Raw genomic sequence first — 22116 nt, 5'->3', positions numbered from 1 at the left:
AAAAAAACACGGAAAAAAAACTCCTAAAATTAAAAGGAAACTAATTTGAAAAACAAAAGAGTTACGAAAGCAAACTGTAGAAGACCTACCGATCTAGTCAATTTTTATAGAGAAGAAAGCTCTGTTCAAACCAGGTCAAGTGACTTTTGCAGTATCAGAAAAATATTAAGTGACCAGCCGGCCAAAGACAGAAATCCATTGCCTCTGGCTCAGTGCATGCTCTTCTGTAACTTACTCCTGCCACACTTCCATGAGGTTTATTGTTAAATATTAGAGAAATTAGCATTCCTAATCTGGCATGATGAAAAAAATCTACCGTTAAGATTAACGGTATTCCCTTGCAGGGCTTACATCCATCACTGGCATTTAGTGTTCTGGCTCCGCCAACAGCCCATGCAGGATCTGTTGTACCAGTTTTACTTTTCACTAGTGTCATAGAAATTCTAAAAGAAAAAAAAAGATGAAAAAACCTTGCAAAGTTCTCAGAGCAGATCATACTTTTCTATGTATCTAAAATCAAAGCATGATTCCCTGATTTTAGACTCCAGAGGAGGAGAGAAAACATTGGGCTTTACCTTCAGGCTCACAAGGTTCCTCAGCATTCTGTTGTGTGACATCTAAGCCAGACCCTCAAGTGTTGTCTGGGAGCTCGTTGGAAATGCACATGTATTGGCCCACTCCACTCCCACTGAATCAGAATAGCTGGAGGTGGGCCCCAGGTGAGTCATTGAACACAATCCCCAGGTCCTTTGTTCGCATACTAAGGTGAGAAGTGTTGGTCTAGATCTAGAACAGCTGCTTGGAAGAGTGATCCCAGACCAGCAGGATCAGCTTCACCTGGGAACTCGTTGGAGATACAGAGTTTCATCCTGCTCCAGACCTTCTACATCAGAAACTCTGGGGGTTGGCCCAGCAATCTAATTTTAAGAAGCCCCCCAGAAGATTCTGATGTACACCAAAGTTTGAGAACCACTGGTCTAAAATGTGAAGAGAGGCACAACTCAGGACATTCACCCTAAACAAACAGAAGGGATAAACCAGTGTTTCCCAAATTGCATTACGTAGAATAGGTGTTCTCTAAGAGTTCATGGTCAAATATATTTTCAAAATACGTAGCTAACACTGTGCGAGACTACTCAGCTTAAAGATGTATTATGAATCTCTGAGATAAGAGAGTTGATGGTAATCCCCAGTTTATTTGGGATCACTTAAGATTTAAGCAATAGCAATCCATTCATGTATTTCCTAATATGTCTCATTTTCTGAACAAAAGATTAAAAATTTGAATTCGTTTTTTGAGTAATACCTCATCTGTATTCTAGGAAAAAGGCCTGAATATGTTGTCTGAAGCTCTGGTAGTTTCACACACACTATCTCATTTGTGTCACTATGGTCCTCCAAGACTGAGAATTATCCTCTAAGATGATGAGGGGACACACTAATGAAGAAATGCAGGTTCAACCAAGTTACGTCGTTTTTCCAAGGCCAGAAGATTCCTAAGTGTGGGAATACTGGTTAGAGTTGATCAACTGGACAACTGCCCAGGGTGCCAGTCCATGAGAAGCTCTAAGACATTGCTGGAAACATTACAAGATGGAAATGACAGGGTGGTTCTTGGTGAGAGAACTTTGTGGGGCTGGATGTGCTATTCTGATAAGCAGCTTAGAGTCAGGGATTGAGACTCCTAAGAGAGATTCTGGAGCAACACCAGGTAACTCCTGGCCAAGGCCCGCTTTCCTGAGTGTCAGGGGAAAGTGTGGGGCAGAGCTAGGTGATCAGAGTATTTAACAGGCTGATCTTTGTTCCCAGTTATTCTCTTTCCTCCCTCCTTACAACAAAGTGCTCAGTCTTCCCTCTACCTAAATGTGGAATAATAATTCAACAAAGCAACATAATTGACTTGAAAGGGATCCAAAGTATTAAACAGTCTGTGGCACTCCAACATATAAATTCAACCTGAGTATCATCAAGATTCATGCTCAGGTGGGTTTTTAAATGTCAGCACCTGTGTTCCTCGTAAACAAGATCTTTTCCTTTTAAGAATTTGTTATATTTACATATAATTGCTACATTCAATTACTACTGGTTAATGCTTCTACTTTAATAGCAGTTTAAGTTGGTCTTGAGATAAACTGTAATCCTTGAACATATTCCATTGGCTACCCATCATATTGGTGTGAGAATGAAATTTATTAGTAGGAGAGTGAATTTTATTACAATCCTTTCAGGAGAGATTCTTTAGTGATTTTTTTTTTGTTTTTAAAATTTTGGGTAACTAAATATTTTCAGGACCCTTCGTTACAACTTAGAACTCAGGCAAGCATTCCAACAGAGTCCTAGATCTTAAATGAGAGTAAAGTCAACTCACACAGGTTTCTGAAATATAATAAATGAAGTCTAAAACACTATTTCATCAATGTTATTTTAGTTTGAACCAGTTTAAGAGCCTAAACACTTAAGATTTAAGTCACAGCAGTCCATTCACATATTTCATAATATGTCTCATTTTCTGAACAAAGGATTAACAACTTGAATGTAAGAAGCAGGTGTGAGTACTCTCAATAGGTCAAATCCTTAACACCACCCAGACAAGTCTACAATTTCTGGGCACAGCACATGGCATGCGTGAATTTTGTTTCAATATGTTTTCCATAGCTATAGCTTAGAAAGTCACATAGCCATATCCTACCCAGACTTCCATTCCTAGTGGCAGAAGTATTTGCTGATGATTAAAAGGTCATGCAAAACAGATGTGAGGGCAGCTGGATTTTCCAGCTATGCTTCAGTGGACTTAGCAGTGGTGCCTGTCATTACCAAATAGTAGAGAGATTTTATTTCAATTGAATAAAACCAAGAATCTTATGCAACCTTGTCAATATAATTGGGCATACATGCAGTTTCTTTCCCCTCTCATGGAGGTCTCACCTTTTCCATCCTTCATTTTTCAGACTCACAGTCTGGAACTAAATCCATCAAACAGAAAAGGTAACAATTAACTGGGTGTCAACCATTCTGACCTGTTTTTCCAACATCTTATAAATAGGTATTATTGACCTTGCTGTGTGAAAGTAATTTTAATTGCATTTCCTACAGTCTTCTAATTTGTTTGATACCACATTTGGTGTTATCCACACTTCAAATCAACTTTCTCTCCTTATTTCTGTGTTTGTTTTATATCCATAGCGTATAGACTGTGAAATGTAGTGAAAACACAAAGAACAGCAAATGGTGCATTGCAGAGAGGACTATCAATTCACAAATACCCTTGAAGAACAGATGGTCCAATTGCAAACTTCACAGATATTGACATCTGTGTAGCAGGCAACTGCACAAGTCATACAGAGACAGTCTTTAAGTTTTACATACTGTAGCAAAACTAAATACTTTTTAAAAATATCCTTTAACAACTTAATATATGGGAATTGTCCCTTATTAATAAGAAGGACCTTAAGGGAATGTGGATAAAGTAATAAATTTCCCCCCTGGGCTATTAGAAAGTCTAAGTCTCAGATTTGCTTTAATAACTGTTTTTAGAGACTCATTTCACTGAGTTTCCATTTTCTCATCTGTAAAATGTAGATTTAAAAATACTTGACTCTCAGAGTTTCTCCAATTTAGAACTTTACAGTATACTAGTGTACCAAGTAATATAGCACACAAATTACAAAGATGATACAACAAATGTAAGCTGTTATTATAGATCTGCTGGGCTTGAGCCCTTCATGGTTTAGTTTATTGTGAAGGGGGAGCTTGTTAATCTCCTTGCTTTCTATTGCTAAATATGAAAATCATTTTTTTCTCTATGACAAGGATTAGAGTTTATACAGAAAAGCTTCTATAAACTGAAATCCCAGTTAACTAACATAAGCCTTCAATTAAGAATATTTTACTAATTTTAACTGTAGGAAAAGCATTACAGTAAAAGAAAATGAACTAAAAAAAGAAAAAAAAAACCCCTTCAGTTACATCTTAGTATACATCCAACTAAATCTCTTAAATATTCAAGACTATTTACTTTACTTCTTTAGTGATTTTTTTTTTGTTTTTTAAATTTTGGGTAACTAAATATTTTCAGGACCCTTCGTTACAACTTAGAACTCAGGCAAGCATTCCAACAAAGTCCTAGATCACTGAATATTTAGACCTTGAAAAACACAATCAACGCAACATTGATTACTTTGCACATTGAAAGCATATTAATGAGAGGATTTTTGACAAGAAAGAACAAAGAAGAATTTCTTGTTTGACTTTATAATTCACCAAGTATATGCAGTGACATTCTGGATAATGGAAGCTCCAATATAGTTGAGAATCTAGTTTCTATTTTGCATTCAAGAGTGCCAATTATCAATTTACTGACTTGCACATCCAAATTGCACCATTTACTCTTCAGTACCAGCTTTGTGATATTAATCATTTCTCCTTTACAGCGATCATGATGCTTTGTCCCAAGGGAGCAGAAGGAATAATCCAGAAGGGGCCTCTCCTTCCTGGTTCTAGGTGTTGCATTTGGTTTTTTCTGTGTGGTCCATCAGAGCGCATGTGTGTGGAGACAACTGGTGGAGTTCTGCTCCAGCTGTGCTTCCAGAGCGTACAGACCCTCAGGAACTTCACATCCTGGGCTGGGGCCTTCACATCACCTTGCTTCATGACATGGGTACTGTGTATTCCGGGCCTGTGCCCACAGCGGCACCCAACTCTCTTTGTGCACTCACCCATCAATCTTGTCTGCTTTTCAGAGAATTGTTGCCTTGTCCGCGGAACCTCAGCAACACAGAGAACTGGTATTTAGTGGGCTGAAACCACTTTCTCCAGAAAGGTCCTACCCCCAGCCACGAGGAGGGCATCTCCTTCTAAGCTTGTCTTCTTTGGGTCCTCTCTCAGCCCCAGGCTGTCCTTTAGAGGTCACTTCATATTTTTAGTTACTCTCCTATCACAGCTTAATAATTCCTTATACTAGACTCTAAGTTATTTTGTGATTTCTGTCCTCCTGATTGCATCCAGATTGATCTACCAGGAGTAACCACTTTTCCCCCTCAGCTGTAATTTATATTCTCGATTATAATCTATGTTGATACAGTCAAAAGTCATCCAGAACTTCCCAGATACAGGCACAAACAAACTACAAGAAATTCAGATCAATTTATCTTTTCTAGGGGCAGGAGAATTCAAAGCATTTATAATGGTATTAGAAAAATCACTAAGCAGTAGCATAATAATTTAGCAGAACAGAATGAATGGTTAAGTTCCAGTTAATTAAGCTGGAATTAATTTAACTTATATTTCAAAGTTCATACTTGAAAAGCTCCGTGGATTCCTCTGCTCTCCATTTCATTCAATTAAGGAGGCTAAAATTGTCAGGATTCTCAAGGAAACAGGGATAGAGAAAGCTTCCGGGGTTAGATGACATCAATATAGGTTAAGTAAGCAGTTTTATTATGCCAAAACTAATATTGCTGTGATGTAACTGGAGTTCTATTTACTTTCTCATTTACCAAGGGAACAAACGGGCATATTAGTAATAAACTAGGGTAGAAAATTCAAGACACACTTGAAGGTATTATAGTCTACTAAAATACTTTAAAACAAAGAAACAATGGTATTTTTGAGTAAGTTAGAATAGCACCAGTTGTGTGTGCTTTACAAACAAAAGAAACAAAAAAGAGGAAAAAAGGAAAAAAAATCATTATATTTGAACTAGAGAGCAAACATGACAGTTTAGAATATGAAGATGAAAAATAATTTGAAACCCAATTAGGAAACTTCAGACAGAAAGAACAGAAACTTTGTCCTTTGAAACACAGATGCTTAAGAGTCCGTTGTCAATCAACTCAAGGACCTGGCATACAAGTCATTTTCCTTGGGAACTGTACTTACCATATTTGAGAAATTGAAAAATTATACTCCCTGAGAATTCTAAATTGCTTTATTTATCTCCCCGAGGTCAGACAAGTGGTTTTCGGACATGGAAATATCCCATTCTACACTAAACAACAGCTCCAAGCTTTACTGTGTGTTATTACATGCAGTCACAGACAGGACAAAATAAAAAAAATTGCCTTCTTGGCAAACTTCTATTTAAAAGGGCTCCCCTAGTGCTCTGCCTTTAGCGTGAATCACAAGATGCATCTCACTTTTCCCCAACCCCATGTTCAAGGTATGAAGGCTACACCTTTCTTATTAATCATTGATGCAATCTTGCCACCTACCCAGACAGATTCTAAATCACAGAATCAAAAGTTCTGTAATATAATACTATAGACAAATGGTATACGGTGCTGTAAATTCTTCTCAGAAAATGAAGAGTTTGGCAAATCAGGCACTTGCCACATTAAAAATAATATGCATATCTCCATAGTATGATAAATATACAGGCAACATTTGGGCTCGGTGCTTACTGAGTTAAATCCTCTCATTCATACGTACAACACAAAACCGTATCAGTCTGAGATTTCTGTTAGGCAGCCATGGGTCCTAGCCCCTTTCCTCTGTTAAATTTTAAATACTGCAAAGGAACCATTTTCCCTGGGAGGCTCCCACACTTGGGATGAAACTTTCTCTGCGGAATTTTGGCACCCTATTAATTAGTGGTTATGAGTGGGAGCTGCTCTCTCTCAGCAACTCCTATTCTGCCATCAGTCAAGTGTGATTCTGCAATAAATTTCCACGAAGCAAACTATTTCTGGTAATTCTCCCTAATTAACACCAGGCCTGCTAATAATACATCAGTACCTATGTGTTTCTGATATAACCAAGATCTTGTCTGAGAGTACTCAAAAAGGGAAACCGCCAACCCAAATTAAGCTTTTGCTGGCAAAAGGATTTTATATGTAGTTCTGCAAGAAAACCTTTGATAATCTTATATTGGGGACATTTTGACTAGAAAACACTGAACGACAGGGAGGCTTGCTCTGGTTTGAGCACTGAATGGGGATTTATTGTGAACACACGGTTGAGACTTAAGCCTATAAATCTTGTACTGGATTACTGTTTCTTAACGAAGGAATGACAGATCTCCTATTTTGTCGGTGCATTTTAATGTGCAATGACGTGATTGATAGAAACCAAACAGCAGCTATTAAAATGTCAGATGCAGACTTGATGACCTTAAAAGTTTGGCTTCTGGAGTTTAATATACTGTGAGCAAATAGACTTGAATTTCTCTTTTATTCCCAACATACAGCATGCAACAGAAACATTTGTCTTAACTTTATACAACTGGAAAAAAATCTTAAACTAATAAACAAGTGAGGCAGAGGTGAGCCTACCTAGTTATGGAATAGTCAGTTAATGAGATTGAGATGAGTTAAACATCCCAATATCTAATGCAAAATGTGGAAATATGGATGACGATTTATGTTCTTTGATTATGTTCTAATATAATGTTTGATATGACAGGTTGTTCCAATAAATCATTTCAGCGATAAATATTTTAAAAAGACAATAGAACTTATTTATCTATTAATTCATAAACATTGGGTACATTCTATGTGCACAGCATAAGAACAGAGAGAAATACAATAAATGTGACAGTATTTTCAACTATTTTGTTTCTGAGACATTTTGATAAGCAAGTATCATACTAGAAGAGTTCTTCTGAAAACTATTACATCCTATCCTAACCTGTGAATATGGACCTTGATTATTTTCCCATGATGACCTGATGGAAACCATTCGCCAACCAACAACAACAAAAAGGAGAGCTCATTTACAACAATGCAGTCATTTATTTATTGAGTATGTGCACATTATGGTATTATTACTATACTGATTATATTTAACATGTGACTTCTAATTAGAAGATGTATCCAAAAGCAAAACAGCAGATATACAAAATTAAAGAGACATAAGATAGAGATTAACAGATAAGGCAAATTATACATTGAGAATCCAAATCCAATACCTTTAAACATTTGGGAAATGAGGGGGACAAATGGAAGCCAGATCAAATTTGTGTAAAACTATTCAGTATGTTTCCATTGCTTCATGTCTGAGAAGGCTCTCCCTTCAATAGGGATGACAAACTCCAAATGCCACACAAATGTTAACAGAATACTAGATTCACACTGGAACAGGGGTAAAGAAAAAATTATTTTCTATAAAAGGGCTCCTAATGTAGTACTGCTTGAAAATGGTACATTTTTGTTGTAGATTATTTTAAACATAATGCTATACTAATATTTTGAAGATTTGAACTGTTATTTATTTTTACACTGTGACCAAATGATCAGGTTTTAGTTTTAGACTCTGAATGGAACCTGAATTAACAGGAAATAAACACGGTACTATAGTTGTCCTATGGTGCCCCTATGGGCGATGGGTTCCAAGAACCCCCTAGGATACTAAAGTCCGTGATGTTCAAGTCCCTTATAGAAAATGGTGTAGTATTTCCATATAACCTATGCACATCCTACCATATACTTTAAATCATCTCTAGATTACCTATAACAGCTAATACAATGTAAATGCTTTGTAAATAGTTGTTATACTATATTGCTTAATGACAAAAAAAAGTTTGTACATGTTCAGTAAAGGCGCAACCATCCATTTTTTTCCCCAAATATTTTTGACCCACAGTTGGCTGAATCACAGATGCGAAGCCTATGGACATGGAGGGCCAACTGGAGAAGCATAAGCAGGGGATACTTTTTAGGTTGCTACTTCAGCAGGCAACAGTCAGACCATGGAAGTCTAGAGAAAGATTATAAATCTGAACTTATCACCAAAAATTTTAAAATGGGAAATAAATCCAAAGAGTTTTTAGTCATGCATTATGATTTTAATCTATGTTATGCCAAGTACAGCATTCCAAAATATACATCTAGAGAGACTAAAAGTAAATGCTCTATAGTGAAGAAGTAATAATTAAAAAATGCTACTAATATAGAAAATTTATAATCAGAAAAATAAATATTCAGGGAGCTCACCAGAAGAATAAAGTGCTCTGCCAGTTATTAAAGGATTACTGCTGGTGAATTAAATATGGCATTCCCCACTGGAAATAGAGAGATTCTTCTGGATTATGTTCAATATTTATTTCACAGGATTAACTGTTTTAGGAACAGATACAAAGCTTCGCCACGGAAGAGACGGACAAAGCACAAAGACAACATGATACCTTAGGAAGCAACACTACCCTTTCAGGCATAAAATTTGGAGAAATGCAACATTATGCTTCACGAATAATATGCAGAAAGAAGGTCTAACAAAAATGACATCCTTAATGTAAGATAACTTTATAGGAAATCTGGGTCAAATAAAATTCTTTGAAGAAAACATCCAAATGCCATTGACTTATCAAATACTATCTTGGCATATAACCTATGAAGGCAAAACTAAACAAACAAACAAAAAGCTCACACCAAACAAAACCATCAACTTATTTTGTATTCTATAACGTAAAAGACTGTAAAGATGTGACAGTGTACATTATATGACAATGCACATTAGCCAGCAAGTCTTTTATAGGTGGTTTCAGCAGCAAGGATAAATAATGCAGAATTCAGCTCCAGCACTTTATTTCAAAAGAAATTTCCTGCCTCCCTCCAAGATGCAGGGTGAGGAGGTAGCTTGGGGTTGCTATTGGAGAAGTATTCAGTTTGCTACTTTGTGTCACCTCTTGCCATTCTTTTATCCCCAGTTAATTATTATCTGCATATAATATAAATCTGCTAGACCATAAATTAACAGCTTTCAGGACAGATGCCTTGAAAGTTCTTAGGGAGGTTAAACAAATATTGTAGCCTAAAACCTCCTCTATAACAAACATGCACACAATGGAAGAGATGTCGTAAGTGAGTGATGGGGCAGGAAGGACCTAGGGCTCTGTCTCAACTATAAAAGCACCTTGCCCCAAACAAATTTAAATTATAACTTAGGAGGTTCATGGACTTTCATCCATTCTGGAAACAAAAACAAAACAAGGAGAAAAACCAAATCAAATACCAGAATCTGTTTTCTCACTGGGCAAATAGCAACAGGATCCACAGTTTTACCACAGTTGTTTCCCTGTCTCCATGTGGTATCTACATAATTCTTTTCCCAAAGGAGGAAATCAAATAACAGGCCAATCTGAGTAATTAAACTCCCCTCTCAACACTACCAAACCTCCGTAAATAAAAGCTTTCCAAACTTTGTGATCACATTTGAAATTGGTTCACTTATTATTGAGAGAAAACCACAAAAAGTCTCAAATTCATCACATCCTCAAGCCAATCTTTTAATTTTTAAATGTAGAAGAAGAAACAAAACGAAACAAAAAGATTATTCTGCAAAGAGAGCTCTCAACTCTTCATCAGCCAGTGGCATAACTCAGAAACTGATTTAACTAATTTATTATTTGAGAGAAGGGGACTGAAAAAAATTAGGGGGTATAATCTTCTGATTCACAATTCCCAGTCACATTCTTTTCTATTTATTCTCTCTCTCTCTCTCTTTTTTTTTTTTTTTTTCTTTTTAAGAGACAGAGTCTCACTCTGTCACCAGGCTGGAGTGCAGTGGTGCGATCTCAGCTCACTGCAACTTCCGTCTCCTGGGTTCAAGCAATTTTCCTGCCTCAGCCTCCCAAGTACGTGGGACTACAGGCACGCCCCACCATGCCCAGCTCATTTTTGTATTTTTAGTAGAGATAGGGTTTCACCATGTTGGCCAGGATGATCTTGATCTCTTGACCTCATGATCCGCCCGCCTTGGCCTCCCAAAGTGCTGGGATCACAAGCGTGAGAGCCACCGCACCCAGCCCTCTATTTAGTCTCTTTAAAGAGAGAAAACTATTAGAGGCCAAAATTATTTAATTAAATCTTTACCTTAGCACAAGGGAAAAATGAAATTTGCCTAATATAGGTGATGAAGCATACACAATGAATAGAAACAATCACATTTTAGTAAAAGGCAAAAATTTGAGACTTATAAGCTATATGGTAGCTTATTTTTGGGTGGGGAAGAAATGAGAAAAGAATATAACATCTCTTACTGGCATGACACATTTTGATAAAAAATCTCATTGCCCTTTCCTACTAGAATGATCCACTGTAAGGCAAAAATAATATACAAGCAATTTTTTTTTTTTGGAGACGGAGTCTCACTCTGTCACCCAGGCTGGAGTGCAGTGGTACAATCTCAGCTCACTGCAACCTCTGCCTCTCGGGTTCAAGCGATTCTCGTGCCTCAGCCTGCTGAGTAGCTGGGATTACAGGCGCGTGACACTGCGTCTGGCTAATTTTTGTATTTTTAGTAGAGATGGGGTTTCACCATGTTGTCCAGGCTGATCTCAAACTCCTGACCTCAGGTGATCCACCCACCTCAGCCTCCCAAAGTGCTGGGATTACAGGCGTGAGCCACCGCACTCAGCCACAAGCAATTTTTTAGAAACTGACACCTATTACTGATAAAATTCTCTGTTTAAAATCCTATTTACTATTTTAAAGATAAGTATTAGTTTTTTTAAATACAATGATTCTCTTATTGATAAAATTTAAGGCATTTTCATTGCCTTTTGCAGATTTACTACTCATAACTACCTAACAAGAAAAGAAGGTATAATTATTTCAGATTGGATTATTTATTCTAAAATTAAATTCTTCACTCATTTATTCTAAGATGAATTTAATAGTCCATCAGGAAATTGGTTTTTATAAAACTTATTTTATGGGCATAAAATACAGGAAAAAGTAATAATAAATGCCAAACTGTCTCTTTACTTTATGAAGCCAAATATTTCCTCAGACTTGGTTTTTAAAGCTGGAATTTATTCCTTCAGGGCCACTATTATTTTTCAAAACTCCATATAAATATTGAATCTAAAAATTAATTAGTAATTTTAATTTTCCTTTTTCTCTTCAAATTCCTTCTCTTCTCCTGAACTGCTGACTTTCAAAAATTCACAGAATGAGCATGTTTCTTACACAGGGGCTTGTCCTTCTTGGAGAAAAAGGTCTGACCTTCCAAACTTTCACAACACACCTGAAAAAGAAGCAGTATTTAAGAGGATATTATTTAAGAGGATATTACGCATTATTTAAAAGGATATTAAGAGGATTTTATCCAGTATGCTGGAGAAGGAGAATGTGATTTTTTTCCCCCAATGGATAATATGACAAAACACTTTAGTTAGACTCCTTAATATTTCACGATTACTATGACATTAGATATAATCTTTCAAAAGCAATGAAAAACAGCTTTTTCCTAGAATGTATTCTAATTTATAGAAAGCACTGATCATCACTTTTCTTTATCCAGAGGGAAGATTTTTCCCTAACTTGAAAATCAATATAGAAAGAGGGCTCATTAAATATATTTTATCTCCCCAAATTATAAACGTCTTAATTTTGCTTCATGTTGTAGAGACTCATTTGCTTTACCAAACCTTCCCACGCCCACCATTAGCTTGCCTCCAGTTACACAGGCACAGAATACCTGAGACTTTTTTTTTTAAGGGCTGCCTTGTGTTCAAGCTGAGACCTCTTTTGTTTGTTTCTTATAACCAGGTCAATATCTAGCTGCTGAGGATTACACAGTCAGTCCACTATCTACATTTACAGCTCCTTGTTCTTCCTATTGCCTTTGTTAATTAGAATGAACAGCTTTATTAGAAAAGGTAAATCTGCTAAAAGTTTTGCTTTTTATAGACTTTATGAAGTCTAAGTGATGGATGAGGTAAACAAGAAAAAGTTCAATGGTAATGTTTGGGGAAATCATTAAGCATCGATTAACATTACTTTTGCCCCCTTTGTACAATTAAGTATCAAAAACTGTAGATACGTTAAATCTAATTTTAAAAAATCAAACACCTGAACAGAGCACGTTTACTGGATATTTACTTCCTACATTTAAAAACTATATATTTTAATCTTTGAATCCATCCTAATCATTAAACATAAAACCAAAAATATTAAAATATCAAATGAATAGGCAAATACTTTATCACATGTTTATTGGACCATAGTCTCAAAAAGAAAAGAATATCCAGGGGCTATTGCTAAGAAAAGAAATGACTCAACATATAGTTTATTCCCAGTGTTAATCCAATAGCCGATTTTTATAATTATTTATTTGTATTTTAAGAAGTACCTAACATTTCCAAAAACTACAACAAACACACTAGTAACAGAGGTTTTTTTTTAAGTAAAGGAATCTTACTGTTTTAAGAAATACATAGCTTCTCCTTATAGAGAAAAATATATTAAAATTGTATTTTCTCTAAGGACTAAGGATCTCACTGTGTGCCAAATAATTTCAAAAATACCAAAAAATTTAATAAACAATTTTCAAAATTTACAAAAAAGTAAAAATAATTTTTCTTTAGGTTTGAAAGACTGAAAGACAGAAGAGCTGATATTTCCATTAAAAACTAAAGCTAGAATTGGCCATACTATATCCCTTTAATTAGGAAGTAAGACTCTACTTACTGAGCATACGAAGCAAGTGTCATGCCAGGTGTAGCCCAGAGCTTCCAGGAACATGTCACCAGCTTCTATGGGAAATTCACATCCATGGCATATAGTACCAAAGAGGGCATAATAATCTGCATTAGGGCAGGGCAGAGAGACATAATTCAAACATGATGAAGTTTTAGAATGATCGTTCCTAGAAGGCAGCAACAAAATCGGGATTAGATGAGATGCTGAAGACAAAGATATTAGGAATTTGAAAAATTTCAGGAGATGGCATAACATTTGGCTTGAGAGAGATGTTTAGCATGTTTCAGAATTCCCTTGGTATAAATATTATTTATACAACCTAACATTCTTGATTATAATTTTCCATGTAATTCTTCTCACTTCTCACCAACTACTTAATTGCCTAAATACTTATAAAGAACTGTTCTGGCCGGGCGTGGTGGCTCACGTCTGTAATCCCAGCACTTTGGGAGGCTGAGGTAGGCAGATCACGAGGTCAAGAGATCAAGACCATCCTGGCCAACATGGTGAAACCCCGTCTCTACTAAAAATACAAAAATTAGCTGGGTGTGGTGGCACACGCCTGTAGTCCCAGCTACTCGGGAGGCTGAGGCACGAGAATCGCTGGAACCCGGGAGGTGGAGGTTGCAGTGAGCCGAGATCACGCCACTGCACTCCAGCCTAGTGACAAGAGTGAGACTCTGTCTCAAAGAAAAAAAAAAAAAAACTGTTCTGTGACCAGTTTTCAGTAGACATGACTATTCTAAAGAAATACAAAGGACTTCTAATAACTAGCAACAATAAGACTAATGAACAGAGATCAAAACCAAAATCTGATATTGGCAAATTTCATAGTGTATCTGACTTGGTCAAGAAAGAAAAAAGAAACATTACAGGAAACTTACATGAATAAGTGTTATGACTGAGTTTCTAGCTAGACTGTATCACAACAATATTAGCCATAATTTATTTTGCTGTATTTTCCTTTTAATTTTATGACTTCATGTTGAAAACCCTTAGCCAGAAAAGACCATTTACTTGACATAGATTACAGTTATAAGAATACTAACAGGATTTCCTTCTGATGAAAGCAGTTTTGAGATGTTTCTCTATTACTCAAAAAGACAAAAAAGAAAAGAAAATTAGGGCCAGGCACAGTGACTCAATGCCTTTAATCGCAGCTCTTTGGGAGGTGAGGCAGGAGGATCACTTGAGGCCATGAGTTCAAAACCAGCATGGGCAGCCTACCAAGACGCTGTCTCTACAAAAAAAATTTTTTTTTAATTAGCTGGACACGGTGTCTTGTACATGTAGTCTCAGCTACTCAGGAGACAGAGGCAGGAGGATGGCTTGAGCCCAGGAGGTGGAGGCTGCAGTGAACTATGATCACACCACTACACTCAAGCCTGGGTGACAGAACAAGACCCTGTCTCTCTAACGAAAGAAAAAAAAAAGAAAATTCGAATTTAGTAATAGAGAAACATCTCAAAACTGCTTTCATCAGAAGGAAATCCTGTTAGTATTCTTATAACTGTAATCTATGTCAAGTAAATGGTCTTTTCTGGCTAAGGGTTTTCAACATGAAGTCATAAAATTAAAAGGAAAATACAGCAAAATAAATAATTGGGGAGGGGGTACTACACTACTAAGGAAAATTAGAAAAGGCCTCTCTGAAGAGGTAATAGTTGCAATGAAACGTGAATAAAGAGAAATCGCCACAGAAAAGCGACACAGAACACTCAAGTTAGAAGAAACAGTAAGCACAAGAGCCCCAAAGAAGGAAGGATCTCAGCATGTTCAGAAAAACACCAAAGGGGTGCGTATGGGTAGAATCTGGAGACAGAAGGTAAGGTGGGAGGAGATGAGGATGGCAAAACAGGCCCTCATAAGTGTAATTTGGCCGGGCGCGTGGCTCACGCCTGTAATCCCAGCACTTTGGGAGGCCGAGGCAGGCGGATCACTTGAGGTCAGGAGTTCTACACTACCCTGGCCAACATGGTGAAACCCCGTCTCTACTAAAAATACAAAAATATTAGCCGGGCGTGGTGGCAGGTGCCTGTAATCCCAGCCCTTTGAGAGGTGAGGCAGAAGAATCGCCTGAACCCAGGAGGTGGAGGTTGCAGTGAGCCGAGATCAGGCCACTGCACTCCAGCCTGGGTGACAGAGTGAGACTCCATCTCAAAAAAAAAAAAAAAAAAAAAAAAAAAAGAAGTGTAATTTTTTTGTAATGGAAGCCACTAAAGGGTTTAAGCTTGATCTAATTCACATTTCAAAAACTATTACTGGCTGGGAGTGGTGGCTCACGCTTGTAATCCCAGCACTTTGGGAGGCCGAGGTGGGTGGATCACGAGGTCAGGAGATCCAGACCATCCTGGCTAACATGGTGAAACCCCGTCTCTACTAAAAATAGAAAAAAATTAGCCGGGCATGGTGGCAGGTGCCTGTAGTCCCAGCTACTCGGGAGGCTGAGGCAGGAGAATGGCGTGAACCCAGGAGGCAAAGCTTGCAGTGAGCCGAGATTACGCCACTGCACTCCACCCTGGGCGACAGAGCAAGATTCCGTCTAAAAAAAAAAAAAAATATATATATATATATATATATATACACTACAGCTGCTCTATGCCTGCTGTTTGGAGGCTGGAAGGAAGGGGAGGGGCTATACCATTTAGGTGCCAATTACAGTGTCCAGAAAAAGGGTGAAAGCAAGTTAGCTTTAGTGACAGTTGAGATGGAGAGAAATAAATGAATATGATATACATTGGAGGTAGAGCTGCCAGGATTTCCTATTTAGATTGGATAAGGAAAGAACAAGGGAAAAAGCAGAATCCAACATGGCCTGCAGGTTTTTGGATAGTGGACGGTGGGGTTATTTATTGAGATAGAGGAGACTGGGTTAAGAAATGGTTTGGGGGCCGGGCGTGGTGGCTCATGCTTGTAATCCCAGCACTCTGGGAGGCCGAGGCGGGCGGATCACGAGGTCAGGAGATCAAGACCACGGTGAAACCCCGTCTCTACTAAAAATACAAAAAATTAGCCGGGCGTGGTGGCGGGCGCCTGTAGTCCCAGCTACTCGGAGAGGCTGAGGCAGGAGAATGGTGTCAACCCGGGAGGCGGAGCTTGCAGTGAGCCGAGATTGCGCCACTGCACTCCAGCCTGGGCGACAGAGCGAGACTCCGTCTCAAAAAAAAAAAAAAAAGGTTTGGGAGTTAAAAGAAGAAAAAGAACAAAAACAGACCAAGTTGATTAGATGTGACATTTAAATAAATATTCAATAATGTTTTTCCTTTTCTTTTTTTTCGAGACGGAGTCTCACTGTCGCCCAGGCTGGAGTGCAGTGGCGCGATCTCGGCTCACTGCAAGCTCCGCCTCCCGGGTTCACGCCATTCTCCTGCCTCAGCCTCTCCGGGTAGCTGGGACTACAGGCGCCCGCCACGACGCCCGGCTAATTTTTTGTGTTTTTAGTAGAGACAGGGTTTCACCATGTTAGCCAGGATGGTCTCGACCTCGTGATCCGCCCGCCTAGGCCTCCCAAAGTGCTGGGATTACAGGCGTGAGCCACTGCACCCAGCCAATGTTTTTCCTTTTCTATAAGTAATTATTTGATTTTTAAAATATGACTTCAAATACATTAAATATGGTATTAAGGCTAGACTGTTTTATGTGTTTTGGCTAGATATGGGCTACCTGCCAGTTAGTCAAAATGTCTTCCAAAGCTGCTAAAACAAACAAATCAAACTAAAAACCACACAAACAAAAAAACCCAGCTCTTTCTTCAGAAAAATTAAGTGGAATTACAAAATATGAAGTATTCTGGTTGAATCGAGGAAGGCAGCTTGTGGCCAACCTGTCCCAAAACAGCCCATGGGGTACTGGAATTTCTGGGGTTCCTGGGAGACAGTATGGAATATATCCAGGTTGGTTCAAACTAAGGAGCTGAAAGGAAGATGAAAATAAGAGAATACTGAGTGGGCAAAGGGCTGAATGATGATGATACAGCTTCAACTTAGAAGCTGACTGCTCCTTTAACTCCATTATTCTGGAATACCTCCTTCTATCAGCACAGAGCTTTGAATTTCGAGGTCGAATAACAATAAAACTCAGTAGTGAGAATGCAGTGGTAGTGAATAGAGGCACAATAAAGGAAAAATGTTTTGTATTTTGAAACGTGTATGTGGTAGTAATAGCTAAGTAAGGGCAATATTAATAAATAAATGTTATAAAAGTTCACTTCCAGACTTTGGGAAGGAAAAGGAATCGTTCTGAGTTTGTGTGATAAGACAAATGTAGTAGACAGGTCCTTTTAGTCTAGTTTATTAAAAATCATTTTACCAAGGGAACAATCCAAGTCAGAATTACCTTCTCATTCAGTAACAGTAACAAACGATCTCAAGTTTATTTTCAAGATAGTTGCCTTAAAGGACAAACCAATATCATATTCTAAAGTGGAACATTTCTGATGTTTACAAAATTCACTACTGGACTATAAGAAGTGGCCTTAAGGTACATGATTTAGTAGAATTTATATCCACAAATCATTGGGAATTCAAGCAAAATATTTTTCCTACTAAGTAATGCTTACATTCTCAATTCTAATAATAAAGTTGGGAATATCTGTTTTGACAAAGTCACATTAAAAAGTCTATATAGGGCCAGGCACAGTGGCTCATGCCTGTAATCCCGGCACTTTGGGAGGTGGATCACCTGACGTCAGCAGTTCGAGACCAGCCTGGCCAACGTGACGAAACCCTGTCTCTACTAAAAATACAAAATTAGCCGGGCATGGTGGCACATGCCTGTATTCCCAGCTACTTGGGAGGCTGAGGCAGGAGAATCGCTTGAACCTGGGAAGCAGAGGCTGCAGTGAGCCGAGATTGGGCCATTGCACTCCAGTCTGGGCAACAAGGGTAAGACTCCGTCCCAAAAGAAAAAAAAAAATCTACATAGCTTTTTCTATATGCTTAGAGCAGCATTAAATACTTCCAAAACAATTAAGAAAATAACTTTGCCTAATATTTTCTTGAGCTTTATAGTAATATAAGGGTTAATGTTTTACCTTTATTCAAAATTCAAGAAACAAATGGCTCCCTGATCTTACCAGTCTCACAGTAGGGTTCACCATCCTCCAAGTGAAAAACATTGTTCCGAATGGGCTTTCCACAGGCTACACACACAAAACAGGAAACATGCCAAGTTTGTTTCAACGCATTGATGACCTCCTGTTACAGAAAGGTAATTGGATGTAAAAAAAGATGACAATAAATACATAAATGTTTATTCTAATATCTGTACCAGTAAATCCCTGTAAAGCTAATCCAAAGTAGGCACACACATTTCATTTTTGTCTTGAGCTTTCCCTCAAAGTAACAAGAGATACTTAAGAACAGACTCCCAAATCACCTAAACGGATGCATGTTTAGATGTGTGTTCTTTATAAATGCCAATCAATAAACTTAAAGAATGATCACTATGTTATTTATACATTATATGTACAGTGAATAAAGTAAGCATTTCATAAATGCTTGCTACAAAACTTTCTGCTTCTTCTCAAAAGGTGTCAGGAAACATTAACTTAGAAAGGTTTTATGGTATTATCTGCAAAAGTTCTGGGGGAAGGAGGAAGCATTTAAAAATTAAAACAAACCTATACTTTGGTGCATTCTAGAAGCAATAATATAATATATATAATATAATAATAAAACATAATGGGGCCAGGCGCAGTGGCTCACACCTGTAATCCTAGCACTTTGGGAGGCCGAGGCGGGCGGATCACAAGTTCAGGAGATCGAGACCATCCTGGCTAACACGGTGAAACCCCGTCTCTACTGAAAATACAAAAAATTAGCTGGGCATGGTGGCGGGTGCCTGTAGTCCCAGCTACTTGGGAGGCTGAGGCAGGAGAATGGTGTAAACTCGTGAGGTGGAACTCGCAGTGAGCTGGTAACGCGCCACTGCACTCCAGCCTGGGCGACAGAGCAAGACTCCATCTCAAAAAATAAAAAATAAAAAAAATAATATATATATACACTTATATATATGTATATAATGTATATAAATGTATATAATGTAATAAAATATAATAAAAATGTAATGTAATCCTATCAGTTTAACACGTGCTTAGGCTTTTGGAAATCAGCTAAGACGGCACTAAGCACAGACTCAAATGAATGTCTAAAATGTGGACCATATTCTAGTCAGCAATGGCCCAATGGTTAAACATACCAAGTTATAAAGATTTGGGCCAGATATTAATTAGTAAAAGAGGTTTTGGGGTGTTGGTTTTACAAGAAATCATTTCTTTGGATTGAGAGAAAGATGCAGCCATTAAAATAATTTTTGATGAGTAGTGAATACTCTTTCTATAATATTTATCACAAAAAATAATATACATAAAGCATGACTACAATTTTGTAAACAAATTACCTATAAAGAGCAAACTGGAAAAAAACACATCATAAGGTTAACAGTAATTATCTGTGATTGGTAAATATTTAGGTCATTTAAATTTATTCTTTAAATTTTTTTGTGTTTTGTAATTGTGCTTGAGTGAACTATTTTCTTTTATAAAAAATATCAAAATAAAATGAAATAATATAGACTTATTAGCCATAGAATTGTCATAGTTCACTACTGAAGGACAATGGGAAGAAACAGACATTTAGATCCAAAAAATTCACCATGAACATTTGTAGAAGATGTATATTGAATCAAACTATCCCCCAAGGCTTCCAGAATATTCTTCCCTTTCCATCCTTGAGAGAAATCTTTAACAGGTAATCAAATAACTAAAACACAATCTAGACAAGCTATCGAAGTTCTGGCCCATCTCCAAGGCAATGAGTATGAGATTTCCATTTCCCAGAACTTTATTTGGGTCTAAGACTCTAACTTCACTTTGTTTTATTATTCTAGCATTTATAGAATACCTTGATACACTAAAACAGTATTAATGAATATTCTATTAATTATTTGTTATCATTTGGGAAGGTACAGTCTGAACCATTCCACTTCTTTGTTCCCAACATATTACACAAATTAATAATCTAGAAATATTTCAGGTGGCATACATATAATTTTAAGTGTCTTCAACGTTTTAGACATATTTAAGGATATCCTAAGAGATATCTTAAGACTACTCAATAATTCATACTACCTACTCTCTCAATTAACAATAATTAGAGTTTCATTATCATATTTTCACACTGAGAGTATATTAGAGTTCAGCAGGGCCATTTTTGTGTGAAGCCAGGTACTTTGGCTTCTTCTGAAATCAGATTCCAGCTCCTAGTCACCCATAAAGTATGCCTGACCCTTACTTTATCGTTGGAAACTAGGTATTCCAGAGCAAGAAATTCATGTATTCATTATTTATTATGTACTGTATGTGATTCCTTAAATTACTCCTTTTTTGCAAAACAAGGAAAAAAAATTATTTTTCCATCACATGTACACTCTCATAAAACTGAGGTTATATTTTTAAACATTGTATGTATTCAAGAAAAATATATCATTTATAAACCTCATGTTTTATATATTTCATGAAATCAGTGTCCTGTGCTTGAACTCTGACAAGCAGGGAAATACTGCTCTTATAAAAGCTATGGAATTTAATTTAAAACAGTGAAGGTGTCAGTTCTAAGAACTCAGACGTGTGTGGTCCTATGCGACCTCTTCATTCCTGAGCAAACAGGCTCCTGTTGAGGAAGCACACCCACAGTAAATTATTTTTTCCCCACAGTGGCTAGACTTTCACCAGACAAGCCAGCACTCAGTGAGACAAAACCAAAGACAACCTAACCCCACGAGTCCGATATATTTCCACAGAGGTCTATTTAGTTTTGCTTTACAATAATAAATAATGACGAAAACAGAGAGGGCATAAAGCAAGAAGAAAATAAAAAGTTAAAGTGATAGAAGACTTTCATATCAAAAAATTATTCTACTTTAAAACTCACTGAGAATAAAAACGTTTCCAATACTTACTCCAAGGATCTTCCTTTGGCATCGACCACATTCAGGGGCAAAGAATTTCTCATAGCACAGCTCACAATACAGGGCTCCTTTCTCCTCTACAAATCCAATGTAGGCCATTGTATTTTTGCAGTGAGCGCAGTTGAATTCTTCTGGGTGCCAAGATTTCCCCAGTGCCACTAAGAATGGTCCTCTGACAGAAGAAAAAGAGGCCAACTAAGTTTGAGAATAAAAGTTTCTAGAGTTAGCCTGGATAGGACCTCTTTCATGCAATGTCCAACCAATTAAATACTTGCTCAATTTTCCTTCTTAAGGACTGAACTCATGGGTATTGGGTGTTGTAAATTCACAGAGGGACTCTGCATTGATGTGAAGAGAAAAGGGGAGAGGCGTACTTAAGGGATTCCTTCAAGAAAGGGCACTCCCCACCCCTTTTTCTGTCTAAGGGAATTTGGTGATGTTTTACTGAGCTGAAATGAGGCAATCTGTCTGCATCACGGGTAGGATTGAGGATGAGGATGTTAACTGTGACTGTGACAGAACATGAGGCAACCAGAAAAAAATATATGGTTTAGGCAGAGATGAGACTTTGATATTTCTATAAAACAAACAAAAATTTCAATTTGGTAAGTCAGAGTGCTAAAAATAGTAATAACTATTACCTGAGACAATTTCTCTTCCCCACACTTTCTTTCATGTACTTATTTCTCAACTTTACTAAACACATCAAGTCCTCACCCTCCAAAATGAC

General features: G+C 37.4%; 1 protein-coding gene across 8 annotated transcripts in view; it reads right to left on the bottom strand.

Annotated features, from left to right (window-relative positions):
* Window positions 1–7707: 7707 nt before the first annotated feature.
* The window catches only part of PDLIM5 (PDZ and LIM domain 5), a 218023-nt gene continuing 203614 nt past the window's right edge, over window positions 7708–22116 (bottom strand). For all 8 annotated transcript variants that reach the window (XM_030819136.1, XM_003257525.3, XM_004089022.3 and 5 more), the window contains 4 exons: window positions 21378–21558; window positions 18493–18613; window positions 13407–13522; window positions 7708–11961 (listed from right to left, as the gene is read on the bottom strand). In XM_030819136.1, coding sequence (XP_030674996.1) covers window positions 11872–11961; window positions 13407–13522; window positions 18493–18613; window positions 21378–21558 — 508 coding nt within the window. In that variant the 3' untranslated portion in view covers window positions 7708–11871. The remainder of the gene's footprint in view (window positions 11962–13406; window positions 13523–18492; window positions 18614–21377; window positions 21559–22116) is intronic.

Source organism: Nomascus leucogenys, chromosome 9, assembly GCF_006542625.1.
Source record: "Nomascus leucogenys isolate Asia chromosome 9, Asia_NLE_v1, whole genome shotgun sequence".
Taxonomy (NCBI): domain Eukaryota; kingdom Metazoa; phylum Chordata; class Mammalia; order Primates; family Hylobatidae; genus Nomascus; species Nomascus leucogenys.
Note: the sequence above shows the minus strand (reverse complement) of the source record. Positions and strands in the feature narration are given on the sequence as shown.